General features: G+C 36.3%; 1 protein-coding gene across 1 annotated transcript in view; it reads right to left on the bottom strand.

Moving 5' to 3' along the window:
* LOC140139745 (farnesyl pyrophosphate synthase-like) overlaps positions 1–11,302 on the bottom strand; it is a 28,703-nt gene extending 17,401 nt beyond the window's left edge. The window contains 1 exon segment of the mRNA XM_072161453.1: positions 10,893–11,302. Coding sequence (XP_072017554.1) covers positions 10,893–11,134 — 242 coding nt within the window. The 5' untranslated portion in view covers positions 11,135–11,302.
* Between the last annotated feature and the right edge of the window lie 954 nt (positions 11,303–12,256).

Raw genomic sequence — 12,256 nt, 5'->3', positions numbered from 1 at the left:
ACAGACAGACAGATGTAACAAACAAACAAATAAGAAGTTTTGTGTTTCCAAGTTGTTCTGGGCCATGCAATTGTGTATGCTGCCCAGCGACGTGATGAAATGCACTACATATGTAGGCTTGATTATGCCTACTTGTCATGAATGGTACGCAAGACATAAAGTCAAACATTATCTCAGATTTCAAATTTACACTCAATTGTTGTTGTTTTTTAATTTTTAATAAATAATTCAAAGAACTCAAAATTAAATATCCTGTTTTTCTGTTTTACTTGTTTGAGTCATTTAAAGACAATACCCCTACCTCAGGTTACCTGCTACAGAATTGACACCCCTACCACATGTACAACCTCACCACCAGCATGTAAAGCAATGTAACAACTTCAAAGGGTTCTTATTTTAGTCTTCAAGTTAGCTATTCATATCTTTATCTATTTTGGGAAACTCTCTAGCTCCTTTTTTAGACAAAGTACACAAATATTACACATACAGTGAACTTTGTACTTGAGATGTGTACACAAGGTAGATATACTCCCAATACACCAGGTCAAAAGGTTAGTTAAAGTTTACAATGGTTTGTATTGGAATTAATGAACTACAGCCTTCATTATGATGTTATTGATGTAACAGAGGATATATCACCCCATATCATCATTTGTTGCATGTTTGCACAGGCCTGTAAATAGGATTTATTTGTGGGGCTGATTTTGAAAAAAGTGGACCTTTTTTCAAAATTTGGACCTTTTAGACGGGCAGATTTCGAAAAAGTGGACATTTTATCCAAAATTTGGTTCTTTTATGACCAAAAAGGCATTAAAAACCCCAATTTTAGGGCATTTTGGGATTTGGGGGAGGGGCAAACTTGGCGTCTCAGGCCTGAAACAGGGTCTTTATAAAAAAAGTGGAAAAAACAAGAAAATGCTCAAAACACACTGAAAAACAGCGTAAAATTGGGGTAAAATGGCTCAAACTGGGCTGAAAATAAAAGAAAACGCATAAATTTCAGGAATAAAATGAGGAAATCAGCTGAAAAGAGGAAAAGTTTCAGGTCTGGAGTATATTCGAAAGCTAACATGGAGACAAACAAATTAACATATGAAGAAACACACAAGTCAATTTAAACTAAAGTGAGGCCAACTGAATGGCAGAGCTTTGTACATTTTACTCGATGATGCTAAAACCTTGCAATAAAGCTGATGAGCATCCTGAGAACTTTAAAAAAAAAGATTAGATATCTTGGCAATAGTACCCATAATGGGGTATTCATAGTGAAATCAATACGGGGGGGGGAATTAGTACAAATGACCATATGGGGATCTGCCGCAAATATGGGGTAGCATTTTCTACATTTTGATATATCAATAACTTCTTTTTCTAGGGCGATTTTGGTATATGGATGGGTCTTTTTTCATGGAAAATAACCAAATTTTGCCTCACTGCAGCCAAAATTTGGGGAAAAAGATGTAAAAACTAAGATAAGTTGAGTTAAATTTGCAGAAAATTTTGACTTTCGGTATATCTATGGGTCCAACTTTCTTGAAAAAATGGCATATTGATGGGTCCACTTTCAAATTCTTAGCAGCACACTGCACACCCCTACCAAAACAAAACTTGAGCAAAACCCTCTACCCCCCCCTGCCAGAATCCATAACCACCGTGAGTGTGAATTTCAAATGGGGTTTCACGAATGGGCAACTCCATTTAAAATATATACCCCCTGTTTAGGAGATTAAGGTGTTGTCTTCCATAGGGGTGTATATATTCTGGAGGAGCACTCAAATTTGGTTTGGGTAGGGGTGTACTGCTGAGAATTTGGCCACTTTCAATTTTTCAAGAAATTTGGACCCATTGACCAAAAGTTAAAATTTACTGCCAAATTTAACTGAAATTGACTTAGTTTTTACAAATTATGTTTCCCAAAATTGTGGGAAAAATTTTTAAAAATTGGGCTACAGTGAGGCAAAACTCAGCTATTTCCTGAAAAAAGGAGCCATTGATATACCAAAAGGGCAATAAAATGCTAAACTGAAATAGCCCATTATGTAGATCTTGGCAATAATTGCCATAATCTATTTCTGTCATTACACAATCATGTTGCTATTAATGGATAACTGTTCTATTTTCTGTCTGCATATATTTGTTCATTATCATCATGTAAACACTCATGTATTATCAAAAGGACCTGTTTACAGTCTACAGATAACATACAATGCATGCAATTTACTTTAACTCTCTTCACGCGGGTGTCGACTGCAGACGACATGTTTAAAAATTTTTTTTTAAATTAAAAAATTTCAGAAATGTAAATTTTCATGACCATATTTGGAATCCGCTTGAAAAATGCATTAAAATGAGTACAAACAAGCCTAGTATTGGTTCAGTAGTTCTTAAGATAGCTCTTGATATTTTGAGAAAATATTTCAAAACTTCCAACTTTTTCTGTTGAGGCGCATGGCTAGCACGCAGAGCATTAATCTTTTTGCCTCTAACTGACCCTTTCAAATCAGTATAGTGTAAATTGTTTTCAACTTTTTGAACCCTGAAAAAGTTAAAACGATTTAGGGCAAGGTATGTTTTTATCAATTAGTGGGTTTTTAGCGGGTTCACCGTCGGACAAGTTTAGTCTAAACTTGTCCGACGGCGAACCCGCTAAACTTGTCCGACGGCGAACCCGCTAAAAACCCACTAATTCTCGCTATTCGCAATAAGGGCGCCAGCGGTTTGCGATGTAATGTGATGTATCATGGGAAAATCGTGTATCATGGGAAAAGGTGACATCAAGTCCGCATATCTGAATATTACCATGCTATTACATAGGAACACGTGACAATATTTTTAGTTTGTCAATAATAGCGGTATTACATGCAAATCGATAGAGAAAAAATTAATTGTGCACATTTCAAATCACATTATTAAGTATTATAGAGTATCGATTCGCGTGTAACCCCTTTATTTTAAAAAAAAAAAAAAATATTGTCACGTGTTCCTATGTAATAGCATGGTAATATTCAGATTATGCTGACTTGATGTCGACCTTTTCCCATGATACATCACGATTACATCGCAAAACCGCTGGCGGCGCCTTTATTGCTAATAGCGAGAATTGTTATGAATTCCCGTCGTAAAAGCCTATCCCACAGTATGTTTTTATGGTGCATGAAGATTTACTCTGAGGGGGCAGGGCACTCCCACTTTGGAGGTGACATGATGTAGGGCTGTTAAGACCCCCCTTCAGCATCGCTGTCACCCAAAGACCCCATATTTTTTCCAAACACATGCTCTTGTCACCCAAAGACCCCTTATTTTTCCATTTGGTCTTTTACCCATACCCTTATTCTTCAATTTTTACCAATGATTTTGTTACTTATTTTGAAAAAATTAGAACTTTAACAATTCAATGTTTGAGGCTTCTTTTGGCTTTCACTCACAGACCACATATAAATAAATGGATATTTATTAGCCAATGCCCCCCTAATTTAGGTCAAAACAGTCCATCTCTCTCCCAATGAGCTTTGCTCATACCGCAAATAATCTGGTTTATGCTTAAAAGTCCCATGGAGCGGAGGTGGTACTCAGTACAAATAACCATACAGGGACGTGCCACAAACATGGGTAGCATTTTCATAATTTTGGTATATCAATGGCCCTTTTTCTAGGCTAATTTGGGTATATGTATGGTTCCTTCTTTCACAATTTCTTTTCCAATGTTCTAGAAATAGCCCAACCCAATTTTACCCCACTCCAAATTTTTTGGGAAAAGTTTTAAAAATGGTGGAGCCCTGGAGTTTCAAAATTAGAACTGGGCATTGATTGCCTTTTGAAATCAATCATCCCTAACTTAGAACTGGGCATTGATTGCCTTTTGAAATCAATCATCCCTAACTTAGAACTGGGCATTGATTGCCTTTTAAAATCAATTATCCCTATTGTCTAAAACTGATTACAAGGTGGATGTATTATATGATTCAATTATACATTCTATGATAGTCATCAAATGGCCCCCGAAAAATAATTATCAAGCACGACTCACATGGTTTTATTTGAAACAAAGTCATATTAACCATAAAAACAAATAAAACAGCCATCTCTCAGCACGCGATATATATTCAAAATTCCTGTGCCAAAATTTTCTAGAGCAATGACGTCATGGTTATTTGTGCTCATTTGTCATCAGGCTTCATTGAATAATTAGGACGTCATTGCTCTAGACAATTTCGGAGCGGGAATTTTGAATACCGCCTGTTTGTTTTAAATAAAACCACGTGATTTGTGCTTGATAATTATTTTTCTAACATAAGATATAATATTGTGATTGCCGGACACTTCCTTTAATAATTTAAAATTGCTTAGAATTTTAATATTAAGATATTCACTTTGGTAATTATTATAATTAAATATTCTTTATAGTTTGTTTATTTACTGGTTGAAGATTTATTCTTATTAATTAATTAATTTTTTTTTTTTTTTTTTTTTTTTTTTAATGTGGGTTACTTAGCTAATACTGTACGGTATATTAGTATTTTTGACTGTGATATTTTTGGTTTTGGTTTTTTTGTTCCTGATTGGGCCTACTAAAAATAAAATTCGGTTTCCGGTAACCCACCCGGCCCTCTCTTTGGTGCCGCCAAAAACAATTTTTGCCACTGTCTGTGTCGAAATTCTGACATGAAGTTGTTTTTCCCCAGACTTTTTGCCATTAACTGATTAAGAAATACAGTTGAATTTATAGATAAAATATTTATTGCGATATAGGCCTACATGTATGTATATGGCCAGTGGGACAAAGGAACCGTTATTATATTATTACTTATAATCTTTATTCAGGGTAGGCCTGAATCAGCTAACCGCTGGTCTTACCCGGGGCCCTGCAATAATACAAATTTAATTAAAACAACATAATTATGATAAAATATTTAAACTCAACCACCATATCAACGTAACATATAGGCCTAGCAACTCATTATTATAACAACAATATAATAAACTCAACATAGTGAGACAACCTGCATGAGCACCACACATATTAGTGCTGGGTCGTGTGTCTTGAGCTCGCCACCAAGAAAAAGGTGGCGACGTTACATTTTGCCAAAGTCGAATCAAAACAAATGATGATATCTCTGTCAAGCAAGAAGTTACTTTTTTATTCCACCCTGTATAACTTCAAGGTCACCCTATACAATGAGTTGAAATGTGTATATTTGAATTGCTTATGCCTTCAGCTTTCCAAAAATGTATACTTTTGCTAGTTTAGGGTTGGTGATTGTGGAGATAATCTAATTAGGAACCCGGTTGGTGTAAAAATTCATAATATTTGTCATGTAACGCCAGAGAAGATGAGAAAAGAGGAGGTCGCTCGAACATTATAATCCGATTGCCCACAGTTAACCTCCATTCACTTTTCTTTGTTTGAAGTACTTCAAACACCACTTGAATATTCCTTTGTGGTAATCTGTTCATCCGCCACACGCTCGACTGATTCAGTAGTTCTCTTAGTGGAGAAAATATTCCACACACGGAAGTACATTGTTAAATTCCCAATTTGGCAGTCAAATCTTGCTTTTTTTTCTTTAAAAAAATAATACTAACTAGGGTGACCATGATTTTTAAACGAATGAAAAAGCATTATATATATCGCAACTCCCATTAAAAAATTCAAAAGTTTTGTTAAGTTATGGAAAGTCAAGCATAATTAATTTTCCAGTAAAATTAATATAAGGTCAAAGAAAAAGGAATTTAAATGATAATCATTTGAATATTTGCGGCTGTTTACGGAAACTTAAAACTAGTGTAATCAGTAATTCAAACTCGTGTCAGTTTCTCCATATACTCCCGCTTTGTGTCCAAATGTGTCCAAAAATGCTATTTGGATCAAAAGTGATGGTCTTTTTCACATGGAACTCGGGTCAAACTTAGCAGCCGGTCATGCCAAACAATACAGAAATTATATTTCGCGGTCAACTGACGTAACAAATTGACATCCGGGCATGCGCCGCTTAGAGCTAGACAGTCGTGACTCATAAAGCCACTTATCGTATTAGTTGATCAATCGGATTAGATCATTGTTTCCATCAATAGGCGGATGCACACATTATTTATTTGATGTGGGCAGCGAGCGACCTCCTCTTTTATCATCTTCTCTGGTAACGCTAAGGGTGGCGAGTTCAGGACACACGGCCGCTGTTTAAAGTGATATCTCCTTAAATGAATGCAAATTTAGAGAATTTCTTATTCAATCCACATCTCGTTTATACGTGAATTTGTTCGAAAATTTCTAACTTTCATATGAACAACCGATAGCTTGTGATATGAAAGTTAGAACGTGGAAGGATTTGTGCTCATGTAACGTACCTTGTTTGGTACATGTACACGGTTGGCATGCAGGTCCCAATATCATGCATATGAATAAAAACTTCTTGCTCAAGTTAATTATTGTCTCAGAAATATGAGGATATTATTCTTGACATGTTAGTGACACCATGTGCTATAATCCTTCATCAATTCATCATGACTTTACTCACGAAAAACATCATTTTGTGCCAATTTTTCTCGGTGATCGCCAGACATCACACAGTCCCCATTGTAAATACTAGTAGGTGATCAACACGTGTAGTGCTGGGCTCACATGTTCAAGAACCGGAAGGGTATCACCATCAGTTTGCAATGACAAGTCAACCTTTGCAAATCGGGAGATGGATTGATTTGCCCAGCACTGGATTTTCTTAAATCTTTAATCACCGACGCAGTTGGCAGTAGTTGTCAAAACATCTTTGATCATGCAAGGTTGCAGAATTAAATGGACTCATAATATGGTCGGAATTTGTACTTCAGCGCCTGTGTTTCCGGTAAAGTGAGCAAACACTTCAGCTAAGATACATAAATGTTAGCCAAGCTAAATATAAAGCCCATTCGCAATTTCAGATCATGGTGCATCATGGGTAATATTTGCCGATAAAATTGGAGATAAACACGATGAGGCTACTGTACATTTCCAATGCGGTGAACTGTGCCGTTTGCATAAAAACATCTTGTACTGGGATTTTGCCAATTATTTTGTCTTTATTTCTTCATGATATCAATATACCGTATTTTAAAATCAAATACTATTATTATTATTATTATTATTATTCATTAGGCATTTCAACAAAAATATACAGCAAAATTAGACCAGCAAGCAAGGGCTGCCAGGGCCCAACAAAAGTGGCAAATAAAGCACTGACATCTAAAAGATGAGTGGACCCCACCCTTGCAAGCTGGTCATGAAAATAAACAAAGTATTGCACTATAAATACACATAAAAATTACAAAGATTATTAACACATTAAAAGTACAAACATTTTTTTAATAAAAATTCCTTTAAAAAAGGAATGTGGCACCCAATCCATGAGAACCATTTCAAATAGCCATTATTGAAGCCATTCTGGACCACTATTTCATAAATTCAATATGCTCAATGTATATGATATATTCAAACTAGAACTATGTGTATACATGTATAAATATTCTATTAAACAACTGCCATGTTCATTTGACAGTTTCTTTCTAAAACGATCCGATATTCATAGCTATCACACAAGAAACAGTAATAGTATAATCAAACAAGAAACAAGAAAGTATTCACTGATCATTCAATCAGGACTACCAGCCCACTGTTATGGAATTCCCTGAACGATAACCTTAAAATAGCAAACTCAATCAAACATTTTCGAAACCAATATAAAACACAGCTAATCTCATTTTACAACTAGTTCTTGGAGCCCCGTTTTTGTTCTTGTGTGATAGGCTTAACTCTGTTTGTTTGTTGTTGTATTAATTTAGTTCTGTAAGGGGATGGTCAATGCTGGCCTTATTGGCCTTTCGATCATCTCCTCCATAATTGTCTTGTTTTATTTTTATGATGTTGAATTTCTTTGTATTTTGTTGTTTTTTATTATGGAAAAAAATAAAGATTCATTCAGATTCATTCCAATGTGAACTTGGACGTGATATGGTGAATTCCATGGTGTGTAGATTTGGTATTATAATGATTTTTCTAGGGAAGAGTAGAAGATGATCAAATGCAAGAGAAATGTGTTTAATTGGGGAAGGTGTTCTGACAATCCAAATATAAACTTAGTCCACCTCAAATGACCTGTAACAATTTGTGATTGACATTACTTAATTCACCTCGGATGACTTTGATCTGACATTCAACATTTTCGCGCTTACACCAATCATATCCATAACAATTTAACTCTTGCAACTTCCTGTCAACTCTCTAATTTAAAACTCTGAATGTCTGTCTGTTTGCCTTTTCTGTCTTACACCATTTTACACTACAGTTTGTTACAATTTTAAGATAAGCAAACATTGCTGGGTAGATAACAGGATTTAGTTATTTACTTAATCCAATCATGGAGGTAGTAGCTAGTACTACCTCCATGATCAAATCATGGCATTAACGTCAATTTTGGTCGTCAGTGTTTTAAAATACAACAATGTAGAACATGTATAGTGTAATTAATATGCCGTGTTGTTTGCATGCAATTTGCCGCCCAATTGTGCCACCATATTGCAACTTTGGCAATAACCGCTATATAGATTCTATGTTAATAAGCTAACAAAAGCCATCAGTTTAAGACGCCTCGTTAATTGATCTTTATCACTATGGACCACAAGAGTCTCATCCCAATGGTAGAGTCCAATAACCTCAATTACATAATCATAGTGCAAAATTTGACCTCAAGTTGCAGAGTATGAGTTTGTGTACAAAGGATGAATGTACAAATGTATTAGGGTTTAAGAACTGTTCCCATGATAGATGAGCATGTTGTGGATCCTAGTGTATGGTCAAATGTCACCGTCTATCGGGTTCTAAGGCACACGGTAAACTGGTTGAACTCATACAAAGGTCAGGATTTATTTGGTGTTTTTATAAATCCTAATTTTGTATTTTAAACAAAGAATATACGCTCACCACTTTATCCCGTGCATATCAGAAAACAATAATAAAATAAAATCCAAGCAAATTGTGGTTTTATTTCTGAGCTGGGCATAATTTTAGCAAAACTATTGCGAAGTCAATCTAGCAAGAGTGAAATTAGAAGCTTTTCACAAAAGCTCACAAAGTCATGCCTATATTGTGGCGCCTCCGTAGAGGGCGCCAAAAACAGCACTATGTTAAAACTAGAAGCATGAAGCCCCAAGATACAAGAGACACAATATATAACATGCACTTAGCCAAGCAGGAAAAAACACACCACAACATAATGAGATAATGCCCCCCCCCCCATCCCACAACAAAACATAGATGGCACCAAGGATTAAATTTGTATTCACAATGTATCATGAAGAAATAAAGACAAAATAATCGGCATAATTACAGTACAAGATGTTTTTATGCAAACGGCACAGTTCACCGCATTGGAAACGCACTGCAGCCTTCTCGTGTTTATCTCTCGTTGAAGAACTGTGTGACGATGTCTGAGCATGCGCAGTTGCAATTTTCCAAAATTGCGAAAGAGGGCTTAAAGCCAAACTGTAGGTAACCCAGGCAAACCTTAGTTAACACATTTGCTAGTCAGTCAAATTCGCCGACAATGTCAATGCATATTTACATAGAAATTTAAAACAACTGACCGAAGAAGGAAACGTACATAAATATGTTTTCTATACTTCACTTGACCCAAATATATGATTTTTTATGGTGATAAGTCACTTTCGCACATGGAATTTTAGAGGATTTGGATAGCAGTTCCATTAAAAAAGCTGCTATCATAATGAGACTAAGATCTAGAAACACCCCGAAATGTCGCTTTGGGGAATTTTGCTAAGCTGAAACTTTTTGATGAAAGTCAATCTTTGACAAGATGTAACTTTGCTACGGAAAGTGCTATGAAAAAATGGTTTTCAGTTTTGGCTTTGTTTACTCAAGGGCTTTAATTTCAGGCCCGTCCGCAGGATTTCATTTGGGGGGGTGCTGATTTTGAAAAAGTGGACCTTTTTTTCCAAATTTTGTGAAAAGTTGACTTTCTTCCTAAAATTTGGACCTTTTTTGTCCAAAAAAGCGTAAAAACCCCGATTTGTTGGCTAGCTACGCTCGCAAATTCTGAAATTTTTGGACTTTTTGTATACTTTTAAAAATTTGGGGGGGGGGTGCATCGCACCCCCCGCACCCCCACTGTGTACGGGCCTGTTTAATTTGATATATAAAATGATGCAGTTTGATGGCAAATTTGAATTCACCTAGCATACCTACAAACTGGACAATCTAAAAAATTGTTTTGCTGCTTTTTAAAACTGAAGACGCTACAATGACTGACCGTGTTATACTAGCAATCTCTATCTTCTATTCACACATTAACTATAATCATGTCGTCGTGGATAGTAGATAGATTTCTCGATCAAACATGAATGAGCTATGCTGTTCACAGACGAGCAGGGATGAGTTCAATTCCAGCCACGGCACACACAAACTTAGGTAGGACGCCTAAGTCTAGGACGTAACTTAGCCCGACCCCTAGTGCCGTACTATTACGCTGAATTTCGTATTCGGCGAGGAGGACGATTTCGACCTCCTGGTTTGTTTCCAAACAGAGCGGTAGACAAAAAACCGCTCCGCGTGTCCAAACACTCAAGTATCAGAAGGATGGTCCACAATAGCGTGATTCACGTAACCTGAATAGGGATTAAAAAGCTGTCACGCATAAACCATGTGCTTCTATTGTCCAATTTGCCATCAAGATTTCATATGGAAACAGTTCAGACCCAGTACAAGATCATGTCAGAAATTAATATTTTGTTCTGGGTCTGATTATTCGGACTAGCCCGACCCCCACCCATGGTTAAGGTTAAACGGTGATCACCTCAGTCTGTGAGGGAAAAAATGAAAAGCATTTTAAGCCGGAATCTACGATTACCTTTGTTGCTGAAACACTCGTGGTAAATTCTGTCTTGCTTCAATTGCACTCAAAGCCCGTGTCCAAGTCAAAGTTGTATACACCTCTTCTATGCAATTAGGCCTACGGTGTCTTGCTGTAGTACATGCAGCAGCCGCCCTACTAACACTACTACCCGTAAAAGAGCGACAACTTCGCACAAAAGTTCCAGCAACAGAAAGTTTGTAGAAAGAAAACGGGCTAATCATCGACTTAACAAACATTAGATATTCCTGTTATGTTCTAATAATTACAGAAATACTACCCCGATATTCAGAGGAGCGTAGATTTCGTAGAAAGCTTAAATTTGATATGATTGATGTGGATCGAAACAGAAGAGAAATGTCACTTTTCTTCTGCAATGGGCGCCGCCATCTTTTTTCTGACCTGGAAGGGTTGGGCGATATACAATCAAAATTGTCGAAAACTCCACGCCGGTACTAAAAGTTTTTTTAATGTCTATGTAATAGATGGAAGAGCACCTCTGAAACAGGGTAGGCCTAATAAGGTTAATTATACACAAATAATTTATAAAAAGTCACAAAATTTCATAGCTAAGCAAATAACAGTCAACAAAATGCGCTGTGGGAACTACAAAAATAGGCCTACTGTATGTAGGCATACTGTGTTGGCGAGACTAGTTATTGCTTTTGGAAGTTTGTCAGTGTGACTTTATCTAGCTATTCGTTTTTGAAGTGGATTGTGTTATTTTGAATGTGTAACCAATCAGTGTAGTGTTTTCAGCCAGAGGGTTTTCACGGTGGATCATGACTCTCATGAGCAAGTTTTATTTCAGACAGTTTTTTTTATTGTGATGTGTGGTGGCACTAGCTGAGACTATTGTATGCCTATTGATTTACTAGTCTCGCCCAACACAGTAGGCCTACATACACCCCCCCCCCTCTTTGAACATAGGCCTACACGCCAAATTTTGGGGATCCCAATTTTCATTTTGATTGTAGCATATAGGCCTAAAGGGTAGGCTACTAAAATTGTATGTTGATAACCTACTGCAAATATTCTAACATAATATTCACAAAATATTTGGCAAAAAATGTTTGCACAAATATTTTACATTATTATTTTGAAAACATTAGGCCCTACGCGTAATATTGTTGTATATAGTGTGTTTTCATACAAAACGTTTTTATCTCAACCAAAAACCCAAAATGTAACCTGTTTAAAACGTTTGAAAAACGTTTTTGTGTTTGCTGGGACCCTCAAAAAGTGATAATTTGGAGTGTGAAAATACCAAACCTATAAACACTGACCTTCTTGTAACTCTGGTCAAACAACTATGGAGATTATAATCCTAAGGAGAAGGATCTTTTTGCAATTTTTGGTAG

This window comes from Amphiura filiformis, chromosome 18, assembly GCF_039555335.1.
Source record: "Amphiura filiformis chromosome 18, Afil_fr2py, whole genome shotgun sequence".
NCBI lineage: Eukaryota > Metazoa > Echinodermata > Ophiuroidea > Amphilepidida > Amphiuridae > Amphiura > Amphiura filiformis.
The sequence above is the reverse complement of the archived record's forward strand: the minus strand, read 5'-3'. Positions and strand labels throughout refer to the sequence as shown.